Below are 17122 nucleotides of genomic sequence, written 5' to 3'. Positions count from 1 at the left end.
GCCTTTGGACTGACTCAGTGCACTTTGGGCCAACTAAATTTGGACCTAAATGTTTGAATAGATCTTATTAAATTTGTTTAGATCCATTCAAACTAGATTGGATCCAAGTACTAGCATTCAAGCTCACCAGTCTTGGAGATTCAAGTGAACTGGATGGGATTTAGTCAACTAGATTGGACCAAGTGGACTCGTTTGAAACCAGTTGAACCAATGAGACCAGGATCGAAACTGAACCAATTATAATTTGGGACTCATGTACATGTATGATGGACTATTGTTTGCATGATATTAAGGTAAGTCCAACTTGATGATTTGGATTTATGTTGATTATCATATGTATATGGGTCAAACTTATGAGTTTTGTGGATAGTTTTGGGTTGGGTAACCCAATATTGGATCCAGATATTGAGATTCAACTGAATGGTTGATACAAAACTCAAAATATACTTTGGATCCAGTTATGATTTGAATTGGATCATCACCTGTTTGGATCCAGTTATGATTTGAATTGGATCATCACCTGGGAGAGGCTGATCAATCTGACAACAACACTATGCTGGAAACTCATAGCTCAACAAGTGCAAACTGCTATTTGGATCAAGGAAGCAAATCAGTCATGTCGTCTAGAGCATGCTAAGGAGAAAATTTTGAATTTATGTGTCTCAGGAAATGATAGGAAACCATCATGGCAAACACCACTAAAGAATTGTGTTAATCTTAGTCCTAGAGAAGAAGAAATTAAGAAGCTCCCTTCAAGACCAGAACGTCTTTCTGTATATTCTAAGAGTCTGGAAACTACAGGTTTGTATTTTATTTATATTCATCTAATCATCAATGTGAAATATTGTTTAAGTGCATAGTTTTTTGATAGTCGGTTCCAGATTGCCAATGCTCTAGAACAATGTGCTCTATGTTACAATCTTAATATGGTAACAAACACTGCACTCACAAAAGCATGCTTGTGTGTAAAATCTTTGTTGCCTATATGCTATGTCACATAGGTGGAGGTACAGATGCGGGTGCGGGTGGTGTGAAGGTATATATATATATATATGTGTGTGTGTGTGTGTGTACCATAAAATATATTTACAATTCTACAATTATAAGTTTTTAAAACCTAGACGATTTTGGACTTGGTCAAAGTTGACCAAGTCCAAAATTGGACCAAAATGGTTGGTGCGGGGTTGACTGCATCCAACACTTGTTGATCTATACTCAGCTGTGTCTGGTGCTGCACCCACACCCATGTTGCACCATGTTGACATGGGTGCTTTGGAGGTGTAGAGTACCCATGTTACATAGCTTATACATCACTAGGATCTGAAATAGAAAAAGATAAAAGGCAAAAGTTGAGGCCATAAATTGGGCTTTCTTTTGCGCCTTGTTTGAAACAAGCGGATATGGTGTTTATATTTTCTTAGTAGTTGTTTATCTGTTGGTGTCATATTTTGTTGGATATGTTGATGAAACCCACATTTTTCTGTGGCATGATGAAAGTCTCTTTTATCATCGTTTGTTTCTTTATATTCATTTGTTATTTACCTATTGCATTAGTAGCTGAAGGAAATCCTTTAAATGAATTATTCACAAGAAAATGGCTAGGGCTGGTAAGCGAACCGAGCAGCTCATGACTCGGCTCAGTTTGGCTCGTCACATATGTATTCACGATCGGTTTGCATAGTTGATGAGCTGAGCCACGAGCAGCTCATTTAGCTTAAACAAGTCGAGCTCGAACAAAGGGTGTTTGGCTTGGCTTGGCTTGGCTCAGGTGAGCTTGTATAGATAAATATATATTTTTATGCATAATATATATGTAAGTGTAATATGTAAAGAGAAGCATAGAATATATATATTAATATATATATATATATATATATATATATATATATATAACACGAATTATTAAGTGTAGTATATAAAATATATATATATATATTCCATGTATAAATAATGTGGAATTTTTTACATGAACCAGGTTGTGTTTGCCTCGTCTCATTCACGGATGAGCTCTAGCTCTAGCTTCAGTTCGGCTCAGCTAAATATGAGCATGAGCAGATCGGCTCGTTTACCAGCCCTAGAAAATGTTAGTTGCCTGATCTCTTGTATACAAAGAAGTGAAGTCTTAATTGACTTTTTAAAATTGAAGCGCACAGGATATTGGCCTAAACCTGCGATGCAGGTCCAATCTCTTTTGCCAGGTCAGATTTAAGCTATTTGTGTAGGTGGCTTCCCCTCACCATACATTAAAAACTCTACAGGGGCTGATGGATGTGCGATCCTAGCATGGCATTCTTCACTCACATATCTAATTCTCTTTGACATCTCCATTGTTTTTGAGGTTTAATGTGCACTTAATATGTATCATAGTCACCTATATTGTTCAAGGTATTATCTTGGCAAGGGTATTTCTTGGAGAGATTTTCAAAAGTTGAAAAAACTCAGAAAAATCTCAGGAGTTTAAAAAATTAAAAAATATAAATAATAACCAAAAAGATAAGAGAATAATAAGTTATGCATTATTTTTCTTCCAAAAATATAAAAAAACAAAAAAAAGGAAACACAAACTTGAAATATAAAAAAAGAGTTTTTTTTAAAAAATATTGTGATATTATCGCAATAATTTGTCTTCTGGCAACATTTTGAAAATATCACAAGATATTTCCTTTAATATCGACTACCTTAAAATATCAGTATTTCTTGCTCTATTTTCAAAATATTGCCGATACTGGTGACAGTTATATATAGGACATCTATTTAATTCAGTTGATTGTAGGTACAATCTAGTTGAAATCACCATGATGCAAGTTGTTTTAACTCAATCTAACTTCGTAGATGTGTTCAGCATGCTTGATTTAGTGGGAAACGACCCTTAGGTCATGTTTTTTCTGAGTCAGAAAAAATTGATGCATTTACAACCATCGAATTTTGCATCACTGGAAAAACCGTATACAAGTCGGATTCTGGCAATTCAAAAGCCGGTTGCCACTAAAAGCATGTAAATCACATCCATGGGGTCATTTGGACCAAGAAAAAAAAATATAAAAAAATGGAATTTGCTAAGTCATACATACAAATGATTGCAGCAAACTTTAATCCATTATAAATTTATAATACTGATCAGGCTGATCCTAGCACAAGTAATTGACTCAAGTACAACCCAAGAAGTATGGAACAACCTAAAAAATTCCCATGTACATCACTCTCAGTCCGACACCATTCATCTAAAGAAGCAACTTGCTGACTGCAAGAAAGAAAACCAATCCGTGTCGGAAACCAAGCTTAAATTGGCTTAATCAAGCCTGACAAACTCATTAGCCCAGTCAAGCTCAGCTCGTTTGTTTATTTTATCCATTCTATCTTGCAACCAGATTTGTTTTGCTTCTGTGTCACCTTTTGTCAAGTACAACTCATTTTGCTGCTCACTCTCTAAATTTTTTGAGCCAAGGAATTATCAACTAGGCAAATAAATTGCATGCCATTTCTTTTTCAACTTGATTGTCTAGATTTGTCTAACAAGTAGATAATGATTCATCCTTTTCAGCAAGTTGGAGAGAATTATGTAATGAAACACTAGGCAAAGAACAATGTAAAAAATGACTATAAGAGATGCACAAGCATACAAGTACGAGGCCACTAATGGGCAAGATACAATAGGCCACAAAGTGGCAAGTGACAAACACACAATATGAGAGAGGACTTAAAAATATAAATGAACTTCTTATTGAAAAGGGCTCTCAAAAGCCTTACGTTATAGTGGGGCAAGACCCCCTATTTATACAACAAGAGGGAGCAAATAGGGGCTCCCGTAGAGTCATTGGGAGCCCCTCCAACGGTCACATTTGTGACCATTGGAGAGGGTCCCCAACGACCCTATTCCAACAAAAAGAAAATAAAAAATATAAAAACAAAAATAATAAAAATACAAAAAAGGAAGTTCCTAATGGACATGCGTATTTACAAGTGAAAAGATGAATTTGCCCCTAGTGGACATTACAAAAGTCATATATATATATATATATATATACTTTAACAAATTATTGCTCTTTTGCTTCTGCCTGGAGTGTCCAACCAAATTCATCCTTTGGTGTAGGCTAGATAGTCTTATTGCCTTTTTCTGTCTACCTGGAGAGTCCGTCTTATACACGTGCATGGGTTGACATATAATGCAACTTGTCAGACAGTGGGTAATGTGGGATTTCCCTGTTTTCTCACCCAATAAATATACTCTCTTTCGGCCAAGAATGATTGATTGAATTGTCCATTCAATTATTCACTCAGGACCCAAATGACTCAATTTTTGCCTATGAACTATTTGTGCCCATGGATTAGTTCTATCCAAGAGTATCTACAAGATGCAGCTGTTATGCCTTCAGTAGCAAATAACATGCTTGATGTACCATGCAAAAAATAAAAATTTGAAATGCATAAATGTTTTTCAGTTCAAATGTTATTTCTGAACAGGGCCTAAATGAAGAAAATAGAAAGTAAAATCAAAATTAACCAACTGTAGGAAAGAATATTTAATAGAATACTAGTAGTGGCAAGAGGGATATTGGGAGGGTACAAATCAGCAATGCATCTGCCTAGTGGTCAAATGCACTACTAATCATTCAACTAGTTGCCTAGTTGTCCTAGATCCTGGCTGACTGTCTTAGTCCCAGCACTGGCCAGTTACTAGTCGATCGACTAGTTGCCTTAGGTCTTCTATTTGTTGACTAGGCAAGCTGTTAACTAGGCAACCAAGACTCAAAATTTTTTATTTTTCTAAAGAAAAAGTAGTAGACTCTCTCTCTCTCTCTCTCTCTCTCTGAGCTAGCGCAAGAAGAAGAGGAACAGGATAGTCCAAGTACTCTTCCTCCCTCTCTCTAGAGAGTACTTGGTCAATCCCATCCATCTTCATCTTATTTGTCTCCCGACTCTCCCCCACCCTTTTGTTCTTCCTCTTCTTTTTCTCCCATCTGGTCCTCTTTCTTCTTGTTCTTCTTCTTTTGGTATTTTTATTTTTTATTTTTTGGATGCTTTGATGACGTTTAGGAGCATAGCAGCTAAGCAGCACCTAGGACTTTTGACTACTTAGGCATCTAACATATATGTGTTGTGTAAGAACCATATTTATGAGTTCTTGAAATATTGTCTTCAAGTTACCCATTAAAGGATGGCATGTTTTATGTACATGATCATGTTTCTAGAGTAAAAAAAACAGACTAATTCTAGAGCTTCAATTTATTCAAATGTTTTAGTTGCAAATAGTGTTGGGATTTTGGCTCAAAACTATTTAGGTTTGCTTACTCATCTTCCTACATTTACCTAAGTTAGTGGGTGTTCATTTATTCCTACAAGTTTAGTCCCACATTAAGGAGTGTGAGAGCTTCACTTGGCTTTATTAAGTGAGGTGTTGCCTTTATGGGAAAGACCCATTGGGGACATATCAATTTGAACCTTGAAGAACCTTGGACTTTGGACTATGGACTTTAGACCTTGAATTTTGGACTTTGGATTTTAGACTTGGACTTAGATTTGAGTTTTGGTTTTTGTTTTGGTTTCGGTCTAGTCTGGCTTAGCTCGACTCAATTCAATTTGGTTTGGTCTTTGACCAATCTTTTTTGGAATTTTGGGATGATTTTATCTCCAAGTATTTAACCTACCCATTATGAGCCTTGACCATACTCTTTTGTACCTTGACCCAGTCTTCTTATCCGTTGAAACCCTTTTGACTTTGACCAGAACCTGCCCAACGTCTTTTGCATGGGGCATTTATGGTCAAACTGTCTATTAGGCACTCCTCCCTATTGACTGCTGACCGCGACCCAAGATTTGAACCTTCTTGACCTTGGTAGGGTCGTTTTGGACCAAGGTTATACCTTTCTGTCTGTTGACCATGCTTAGCCAGTGTGCCTCCCTTGACAAGTCGTTTGGGCCATTAAGGCTGGTTGTTTGGCCAACCTAGGCTCTTTATTTCTGGTTGTTGGTCTGGGGCCTATATATACCCCAACCTTCTCTCATTCTCTCCATTACTCGCCTCTCTCTCTCTCTCTCTCTCTCTCTCTTGAGTTCCATAGCTCACTCACGCTCTCTTTTTCTCTAGTGCTTTTCCTATTTCTCACTCTAGTAAGTTCAGACCTTAACTTAGTCAAGGCTTTGCCTAAGTTTAGCCTAGGGTCAGTGCCTAAGTTGTGTAAGGAAAACAAGAGAAATACAAAAGAGCCACCAAGGGCATACAATAGACAACAAGAGAATGCTCAAACACAAGTTCACAAATGGATAATACACAAGCCAAACAGTGGCAAATACAAAAGATTACAATAGCCACTGGTGGGCATACAAAAGAACACAAAACACATAAAAATATGTTTTTTATTATGAGAGAATGCTTTGAAAAGCATTAAGAAACAAGAGAAGGCATTACAAGAGGCCATATAGCTGTTGAGGAGATCCCAATTAACCCATTTAAATAGGCGTTACAAGAGGCCATATAGCCGTTGAGGAGATCCCAACGATTATATTGGACTGTCCAATATACCTCATACAAAAAAGAGAAAAGACAAAAAAAATATAAAAAATGTACAAGGACAAAACTGCCCCTAATGAGGGGTACCTATTACATAAGTGCAAATAACCAAAATGCCCCTACATGGACAAAACCTATACAATAATAAAATAGTTAATATATACATATATACTCCTATATGAATATATACACTCATATATATATATATATATATATATATATATATATATATATATATGAATTAATACATTTTAACTTTACCCTTCAAACTTACAGTGTGATTACCGAAAGTTTGAAAATACAAAAAGAAACAAAGGGAAGAATCCAAGTCTTCATTGATAATCTTCACCAAATGCTCTTATCGGCTATCTCCATCTTCATAATGCATAAAAAATAAAATTTCTTTCTCGACCCATATCATCTTTAAGAACTTGCAGAGAGAACAAAACAAAGGTTCCAACTATACAAAGGAAGATATCATAAAAGAAAACATTTTAACCCAATAGTTATAAGATATATGTATATAGTTTCAAAACAAATATATATTTTGAACAAGAATAACACAGATTAATATATATATATATATATATATGAAGAGAGGATGGTTAAGTTCTCCAACAAAACATAAAAACACTATAAACTAAACCATTTTTAAAAGCGAGTAAGATGTTCACCTTAAGCTAGAAACATTAGCAACAATTCAAGCAAGGTACAATAGTCGTTAAGATAAACACAAGGAATATACTTCAAAACCATTTTTTAAGAATTTCTTGTTTAGACAATCATATAAAAACAACATATTTTCAAGGAAATATAAATTCTAAACATATTAAAAATTCTTATCCTTAAAGTCTAAAAGACACACACATGTTAGACATAAAATAAACAATTTTGCAATAATGTCTCAAAGGCTTATGTAAACTTTCAAATAAAGATACATCTCATAAAAAACCCGAAAACATGTATATTAAATGTAAGAACTCAAGGGAGTTTACAATAAATGAGGAATTAATTAAATTCATAAAAAAATGCAAGATAACCAACATGGAACAAATCTAAATATCCTCAACATATATATCCAACATGCAATTAAAGCATATTTAATGCACATAATAATGAATGAGAGCAATCTCATAAATCACAACCCATTAGGATTCACTCACACAACCCGAAATTGATTTAAGTACAAAGGGCCAAACAACAATCATAAAAGTATAAATATTATTATCAATGAAATACACATAAGATGCATGAATGAATAAACAATTTTCATACAAGGAAATGTGGGCAGCAAAAAAGATTATAAAGTACATGGAGAGATTTTAAAAATCCTACATACAACAAATCATATCAAAATAAATGATATTTGCAAATTTCAACAATAGTTTGCTCATTACAATCAATCACCTCTTTGACCTCCAATTCAATATCTTCAAAATTTAAGTATATCAACGCGTAGGATAAGAGATAAAACACAAATGTTAGCAATAACCAAACCATTGACCATGCACCTGCAATACCGGCTATCTAAAATGATAATAACAACCAGCTACAACTACAAGAGGTGCACATCCCTCACCTCACAAATGATTGTAAAATTGTAAGCAACAATATCAATTTCAACGGGTGCACATAACTCACCACACTTATAAAACAAAATCTCTTAACCAAAGGAAAAATTACTCAAATAAGAGGAGAGAGTGAAGAAAACAAGCAATAAATAATATTTTAATGGAAACAAATTAATGTTGATAAGCAAGGAGATTTGAAAACAATACTCAAATCAAGGTAAAAGCAATAAACTTTGCAATATTATGAGATTTAATTCATAAGGACCAAAATAATCACAAGCAAATAACAATTGAACCATCATTAACGAAGATCGATACAAGCATCTAATAAACAACGGCCAAATAAGCAATTGAGTGATACAACTCACTCATAGAACCAAAGGTCAATCAAGTGTCCGTCAGAACCAAAACAAGTGTCAATACAAGGATAAAAAACACAATAAATTTGAAGTCATACATAAGGACATGTTTTGATATTTATAACCACAAAGTGTTCAAATAAAGTATCTAAGTGTCAAGAACACATAAACTCAAAAAACAATAAATCACATACTTACATGTTAAAAAGATTTATAAAAGCATACACTTGCATAAATATTATTTCACAAAATAATATAAGCCCTGTGAAAGCATTTTAGCATAAATATGAGTGCAATTTAAATCTAACAATAAATTTGAAAAATCATTTTAAATATTTTAACAAATAACCCCATATACCCAAGGGAATTCAAAAAAACCCAATCATTTACTAATTAACAATCATAAAACAAAGGAAATTTCAAAAAAGTTTAAGAAATAATAAATAATTTTTCAAATATAAGAAAATGAGTGTTTTTTTCATGCATAAAGCATGAGATAGACAACTCAAGTAAAAATAACTAAAAGATTTAAGTTATATACCGAGTCAAGAACTCCCTTGAATCCCAAGCCATACATCGATCATGATTTCTTCACGAAGCATGAATCTAAACCAAGGAATCCCAAAACCCAAATAAGCAAAATACCAAGAATTTTTCTCTTGGCTTTGATACCATGTAAGGAAAACAAGAGAAATACAAAAGAGCCACCAAGGGCATACAATAGACAACAAGAGAATGCTCAAACACAAGTCCACAAAGGGACAATACACAAGCCAAACAATGGCAAATACAAAAGATTACAATAACCACTAATGGGCATACAAAAGAACACAAAACACTTAAAAATATGATCTTTATTATGAGAGAATGCTTAGAAAAGCATTAAGAAACAAGAGAGGGTTTTAGCTCATTTAAATAGGCATTACAAGAGGCCATACAGCCATTGGGATGCTCCCAACGGCTTTATTTATAGCCATTGGGGAGATCCCAATGACTATTTTGGACTTTGGCCAATATACCCTCATACAAAAAGGGAAAAGACAACAAAAATGTACAAAGACAAAACTGCCCCTAATGGGCAATACCTATTACATAAGTGCAAATAACCAAAATGCCCTACATGGGCAAAAAACTATTACAATAATAAAACAATTACAAAAATATATAATATATACATATACATGAATCAATACATTTTAACAAGTTGAGCTTAGGGTCTAGCCTATAGTAGAGATTAAGTCAACCATACATAGTCAAGAGGCTATTCAAGGTGGTTCATGTCGAGTTTATCGGTCTCACCCAGTGCAGAGCTTGGGTTGATCTTCGCGAGAAGGCAAAAGCTCAGCTGTATCCTGCGAGCAAAGTTGCACGAATACCCATTGCACAAAGGACTTGATCTTAAGTGGGGCAACTATCGCTTGAAAGACAGTGTGTGTAATGCGTGCCTTTAAACACACCTGATTCAAGCTCAGTTGCCTTATCCATTGAGTGAAATATTTTTCAACAGGTAGGGCTGGTAAACGAACCGAGCAGCTCATGACTCGGCTCGGTTCGGCTCGTCATGAACTTGTTTGTGATCTGTTCATATAGTTGGTGAGCTAAGCCAAGAGTAGCTCATTAAGATGAAACAAGTCGGCCCCATCATAGGGTGTTCGGCTTGGGAGAGCTCATATAGATAAAATATATATTTTTAATATATAATATATATTGTAAGTGTAATATATAAAAATAAAAATGCATAAAATGTATATAAAAAGAGAAGGATGAATGAAAAATATATACATAAAATATGAACGATTAAGCATAATATATAAAAATTATAATATTTTAAGTGCATTATATGTATATATATATATATATATTCCATGCATAAATAACATGAAATGTTTCAAAACGAGCTAGCTCATGTTCAACTCGTCTCATTCAGGGATGAGCTGAGCTCAAGCTCATCTCGGCTAAACACAAATACAAGCCGAGCCACGAGCTCAATCCATTGGTAAATGAGCCAAGCCCGAACATGCCCTGTTCGGTTTGTTAGGCTCGTTTACCAGGCCTAGCTGCAGGGAAGTATTCTAGATGACGTTTCATTTACTTTCAGTTTCTAATCCTTGTGATTTCTTACCTACTTTGGGGCTTTCTGTTAAATCAAAGGGTTTAGGTGTTAGTTTTGAGCTACCTTCCTTTTTTTTCTTTTCCCCCCCTTTTGTTAATCATGCTGGATGATGTCCCCTGGTATATGTTGAATCAGAGACCTGTTTGGCTGGTGACATGACTTATTGACCAAAGCAGTTCTGATAAGTCTTACCTAAAGATGGACATAGTTGCACATCACCAGCTTAGTTTAACATTTGTCCAATTTGGTCAATGTGGAACAATGGCGATAGCTAGAAACAATCATGAAAACTTTTCAAGGGAAAGATGTGGAAATTTATGTGCCGCATATATAGTTTACTTTCATACAGATGGTAATTTGCATGCATTGCAAATGAACCATAACTAGAGGATATTTTTAGTTTATCATGTTTGTAAAACCGAAGAACACAAACCATAGTCTCCTTTTCCTGTGGATAGTTTTTTTTTTCCTTGATTATTCTGATCTGTTGCCTTCTACAGGCATTAGTCCAGACATGTTTAGATTGAATACCATATTTTGGCAAGAGCAAGTGATTCAATATGAGCAGCTGATGGGAACCAACTATACAGAAATTCAGAATGTCATGGATATGAATGCTTACTGTGGTGGGTTTGCAGTTGCTTTAAGTAAATTGCCTCTGTGGGTTATGAATTTAGTTCCTGTGACTATGAAGAACACACTAGCTGCAATATATGACCGTGGGCTGATTGGTGCTTTCCATGATTGGTGAGAATACCTGCATCATTAGGTTTTTTTCTTTTCCTTTTGTGCATATTTTTTATGGTCCATCTCCAACTTGTTGGTACCTCAGGTGTGTGCCTTTCTCCACATACCCAAGAACGTATGATCTGTTACATGCTTCTCACCTTTTTTCACACTATAAGAACCGAGGTGAAGGTTGTTTAATGGAAGATATTATGCTAGAAATGGATAGGATCATCCGGCCTCAGGTACCGTGCTACACTTTTTGCATGACCCTCTTATGGTGCTTCTTTGATTCTGCAGATAGTCCATTTTACGATGTCCACTTTATTCAACATTTCATTTCTTTTTATGCAATGCCTTGAGAAAGCTGCTTAGTTCTTATATTCTTCAAGTTGAAAGAACTCCATGGTTTCTCATGTGCCATGTTATTTGTTTGCATTCTTTATGCCAATGCATGTTTTGTGAAATTTTACTTGGTAAAAAAACATTGTAAAACTATTCTTCAATTTCTGCCTCAGAAAGTCAAAATCCAAATGAAAATATGCTATTTTGTCGTGTTTGAGTGCAAACATTAAATTGGCAGCAAATACCTAAAATCTTACTATGTTAGGTATACTAGATAAAAGGTTACAATCATAGCATGGAGGGGAGGGGGAGGAGAAACCAACCTTCCTTACTACCCATGGGAGGAGAAAAAAAAAGGAATTTTAATCTGCCACCCCCGCTCCTAGTCAGCCATGAAGACTAACACAACAGGTCACTGAAAGAGTTGAAACCATGGTTGCCAGTCGAGGAAGCGGGAAGCGATACCGGAAGCGGAAGCTGAGACAACTTAGGAGCGAATCAGGAAGCGTCTTGGAAGTGAACCGGAAGCGACCTAGGAAGCGAGGGGGAAGCGAAAAAAGAGAAAAAAAAACAAAAACAAAAATAAAAATACAAAAAAAAAATGAAAAAAATGGGGGAAGCGCGCTTCCCCCAAAAAATGTGCTTCGGGGAAGCGCGCTTCCCCAGTTACCTAGGCGTTTCCGGTAACTCTGGTTGAAACCCATTATGGCAACATTAGAAAGTGGACAATGGAGAAAGAGGTCTGTTTTGGAGGAGCCTGGGAAATGATGGCTGAGGATTTCAAAAGAATCTGCACATTTTCATTGGTTAATTGCATGGGAAACCATAGTTTGATACTAAAATAATTATGATGTTGAACACCAGATTTCAGATGTTGACAAGTTCACAAACTTTTAGTGCCACCAATATATTTCATAATTTCATAGCAGTACTTTGTTTTGACTAGCACCAAACCTAGTTTTACAAAGTTGCAAAACATATAAACACAATAAATTGTATTTTCAGTGGTAATTACATATGTTATAAGTTATCAGAAAATACTGTTGGTAGTCCTATTCAGGAGAGTCCTACAACGAGTTCCAAAAAATGTCAAGGGCAGTAAATGATGGTCAACTTGTTAGTATTTGCTATAGGCCATAGGCTTCACGGTAGTCCAAGTCAGTAGACAAATAAATAGTAGTGCAAGTGTGACTATCTAGAAAGCGTTGTCATACAATAGTTGATGTTCAGTATAATTTATAGATATATTCACGATGCATTTTTCAATATAATGACATCAGAGCAAAATATAGAGAAACTTTTAAAAGGAAGGATGGGTAGGACACTTTTCAAACATCTCCGATCGAAAAAAGGAGGAGTTGGAGTTGCTTGCAAAATATAAGTTGACAATCTGTAACATGTTTTTTACCATATAAACCATTTAGGTTATATGTGTAGGGCTTTTTTTTTAGAGAAAAGATAATAAAATTATTAGAAATAGGCACAATGTAACAGATCAATCTAGTTAGGTGGCGTGTGATGAGGTATCACACCCCCATTCAAACCGAATAGCCAAATTCATTCCCAATACACAAAGTTAGAACATGACCAATCCAAAATCAGCAGCAAAGAGAGGAAACGTGCAGAACCGAATGTGACCGAGCATGGTGCTCATGTCGCGGCCCTGTTATTCCCTAACCAATCAGTTAGCAGTCCGGCCATTTGCGATGCACCCGTTCCTTGACTTCCCACTTCAGCTGGTACAAAATGCCTTCCAGATCAGGAGCCTTACCCCTTGAAGATGCGTTGATTTCTTTCGAGCCAAATAAGTCTCCAAGCTGTTAAGAACCATACACGCCATACAAATTTCCAGCGAGAGCCTTTTGAGTTCATGCGGGATGCAATCAAGACCTCTCTTAGGAAAGCGATGTTGTCCCAATTCATGAAATGGTCATTCCACGCTCGGTGCATTAAGGTGCAGATGAAGATACAATTCCAAAAGAGCCGAGAAGTGGACTCCTCCTCACAATAACAAAGCGAGCATTGGCTAGCAAGGTGACACCCCCGACGCTTGAGTCTAAGTTTCGTATTAACTGCCTCACAAAGAATCATCCAACCCATGAGAGACCCTCTAAGTGGGAGCCCACCATCCACAAAGATTTCTTCAGTAGCCATGTAGGGGGGGGGCATGCCAAGGAAACGGTACATGGTAGACACTTTAAAGTCACCTTCCTTAGCTAGTGGCCAACAAACCTCATCTTCCCATTGAGAATCAGGAAAACTATCTAATTCTCCGGAAGAGTAACCCTCCAATAATGATGCCATAAGTGTTGTCCATTCGCAAAAGACCATATCTGATGGCTCTCTTCTTAGTACAATGTCCCATACCTCTTCTAAACTCAACCAAAAATCACTATTTGGCTCTAGCTACATTATACAAGTTAGGGAAGTTATTCCGAAGTTTGGTATCCCCACACCAAACATCTTTGCCAAAACAAAGTACCAGAGTATCGTTACCCACCTCCACCCGAATAACCGAATTGAAGTGGTCCAATGTCGTGACCCACCCTTTCCAAATCCTGGAACCTTTTTTCCATTTATGATTTTCGGACCAGCACCAACACCAACCCACCAAATCATGTTTTTCCAATAAGATTAGACTAAGTGTGCCCTCTTTCGTATATATCCTCCATAGCCATTTAGACAAGAGGGCAAGGTTGAATTTTCTCAAATTATGGATCCCTAATCCCCCAACTTGTAGTGGTTGGAAGACAAAAGACCAATTAATGGGCGCCTTAGACTTCCCTTCGATCTACCCGTGCCAAATAAATTTTTGAAAGAAAGTATTTAGGTGCTTTTCTACCTTGGGCAACTTGAAAATTTATAGGAAGTGAAGCGCGAAGCAAGAGATGTTGAAACAAACAAGGTTTATTCTACCCGCTCTTGAGAGCAAACGGGAAGCACAAGACTGAACTTTTTATCAAATTTTATCCACCATGCTCCAATGAGACTCCGTAGAGACCCCCAAATGTAGTTGCAGCCCCAAGTATTTCAAAGGCAAGGAACCCTCTTCACAATTAAAAATTGCCGGGGCTAATCTTTGGGAGTCCCCATTAGGGTCATTCAACGCCATTATTTGTCTTTTTCCTTCATTCATACGAAAACCGAAAATTTTCTAAAAACATTTAAGCAACACTCATCGGGTCCACATGTTATTCTCCGAAGCCTTCCCAAAAATCAAGTCATCCGCAAAAGGGTGGGAATTTGTAATTGAGTCTGATACTTTGCATCCCTTGAACACACCTGCCTCCTCGGCATGTGAGATCATCACCGATAGCGCTTCCATAGCCATGATGAAAAGAAGAAGTGATAACGGGTTGCCTTGCCTCAACCCTCTTTTTGGCATAAAGAAGTCACCATTCTCCTCATTAAGGGAGACCACAATCGAGGTTGCAGAAAGAAACCCTTCAATCCAATGCTTCCACTTCTCACCAAACCTCATCTTTTGCATACAACACAACAAAAATCTTCAATCTAAAGAATTAAAGGCTTTTTTAGGGTCTATTTTTAAGACAAAAGATTTCTTACCTTGGAGCTTGATGGAGTGGAGCGTCTCATGTGCAGTAACACACGCATCATGGAGGCGGCGACCATGAATGAATGCGCTTTGCCATTTTGAGATGAGGTGTCCAATAACTCCCTTGATTCTCATTGCCAAAATCTTTGATATGATTTTGAAGACGGTGCCCACCAAAGAGATGGTCTAAATCTTTCAATGTTTTGGGCTTGCGGGTCCTTAGGGACGAGGACAAGTGTCAACTTGCCCATAACCCCTGGTATCTTGGCATTTGAATGAAACTCCATCATCAATTAAAGTAGATCAGCCTTGACACACTCCCAAGTGAGCTTTAAAAACTCTATAGGGAACCCATCAATACCCAGGCTCTTGCCATTTGGAAGAGACCAAATAGCATTCTTGATCTCGTCCACGGTGAAAGCGCTAGTGATGCTCCTCCTTTCCTCTTCGCTTATGGATTTGAAAGCCATGTTAGAGATGTCATAATCCGCACCCACCACATAAGAGAAGCGGGCTTTGAAGAATTCGGTGGTACAAGGCAAGATTTGAGAGCCCTCCTTCCTATAGGGCTTGAAATTCAAGAATAAAAAACAAGGGTTTCTACTAATGTATGGTACTAATACAACTAGCCTATTTTTTCCACATGTATACATGTAACTATGCATTTATGTACCCTTATCCATGTCTTTATAACATAGTTCAGAGAATGTATTTCTCTTGTATAAATAATTGTTGTATTTGGTATATTTCCTGACATTTTCGCACTCTCAATGGGTATGTAAGATTTCACAACTCTTCTGCATCATTTAAGAGATTTACCCTATTTCCTGGAATTGGACCATAGGGTAGCTGTTTTATAAGATCATCTCCTTTTGCAGGGTATCATTATTATCAGAGATGAGGCAGTCATTGTGTCAAGAGTCAAAGATCAAGCTCCTAAATTCCTGTGGGATGCTGAATCACATGTTCTTTCGGATGAAAGTGGCAATAAAGAAAATGTATTGATATGTAGAAAGAAATTTTGGGCAATTTCTTAGTATGTATAGCTTTTTAGCTATTGGCTGAAGGCGGTCCCGATTCTTTGAATGCATTTTGCTGTAATTTCATTAGATGAGCTCAACTTTCTTTTATGATCAACAATCAGTTACTAAAAGTGCTGATTTGTGTTTTCCTCTGATATTCTATGTAGCATGCAATGTACTATTATTACTAGAGTAACTATTTGCTGGTTGGAAGATATTCATAGAATTGCCAAGAAAAATTTGGATCCTGCTGTGCAGCTTCTGCCATTTGAACAAGAGTACTCAATAATAGGTGACACTTTTTTTTTCTTGATAATGGGGAGAAACCAACACTCTAGTTTACATGTCCTGTTACAGGTTGAAAGGTGTCATGTTGACCATGCCCTGTTTTGGTGTTCACAGTATAAAACTCCTCGAGTACTCCCCCTTCCCTTAAGGCAGGGGTTGCCCTTCCCGAGTATCAAACTCTTGACATCCAACTTAAATGTCTTAAGCTGACCTACCCTAGCCAGATGTGTGGAGCCCCTGTGATCTAGAAGGCCTCTGCTTTTAAAAAGAAAAGGCGAGTAAAAATGGGAAGGGTCCACTAGCTCTTGGATTGATAGTGGATTTACCACCTACCATCTCATTGTTCCACAGATTGTACTCCCAGATCTGCACATCATTGGGGATGTCTTGGTGGCGGTCTAATAGATATGAAGCATTTTATCATGCCTATAATTTATTGATTTTGGGCACATGGTCTTGGATTTAGGGACCTCAATGGTTGTATTAGAGGTCAGATGTCCAACAGAATCCAAATCCATTTAGTCGGATTTAATAAGAGCGAATGACATTTGTTCAATAATCAGATACAGATTCAGTTCAGTGTATCACATCCCAATCAGTATCCTATGGATACTTGAAATCCAATTACGTGTAA

General features: G+C 36.6%; 1 protein-coding gene across 1 annotated transcript; it reads left to right on the top strand.

Moving 5' to 3' along the window:
• The first annotated feature begins 617 nt into the window (after nt 1-617).
• Nucleotides 618-16261, top strand: LOC149849010 (putative methyltransferase PMT7). The gene is made up of 4 exons (XM_090013131.1): nt 618-801; nt 11052-11298; nt 11384-11522; nt 16057-16261. Exons 2-4 carry the CDS (start codon nt 11066-11068, stop codon nt 16213-16215), a joined length of 531 nt encoding a protein of 176 aa, XP_089869257.1. The 5' UTR covers nt 618-801; nt 11052-11065; the 3' UTR covers nt 16216-16261.
• Nucleotides 16262-17122: the final 861 nt, after the last annotated feature.

The sequence above is a fragment of the Nuphar pumila genome, chromosome 1 (assembly GCF_984573655.1).
Source record: "Nuphar pumila chromosome 1, dmNupPumi1.hap1.1, whole genome shotgun sequence".
Lineage (NCBI taxonomy): Eukaryota > Viridiplantae > Streptophyta > Magnoliopsida > Nymphaeales > Nymphaeaceae > Nuphar > Nuphar pumila.
The sequence above is the reverse complement of the archived record's forward strand: the minus strand, read 5'-3'. Positions and strand labels throughout refer to the sequence as shown.

What these genes read in the sequence shown, in the direction of transcription:
- LOC149849010 (XM_090013131.1), top strand. Translation starts at nt 11,066, where the DNA reads ATGTTTAGATTGAATACCATATTTTGGCAAGAGCAAGTGATTCAATAT. An exon ending in ATTGGTGCTTTCCATGATTG is followed by an intron (nt 11,299 to 11,383) that starts GTGAGAATACCT and finishes TTGGTACCTCAG; the next exon opens with GTGTGTGCCTTTCTCCACAT. An exon ending in ATAGGATCATCCGGCCTCAG is followed by an intron (nt 11,523 to 16,056) that starts GTACCGTGCTAC and finishes CTCCTTTTGCAG; the next exon opens with GGTATCATTATTATCAGAGA.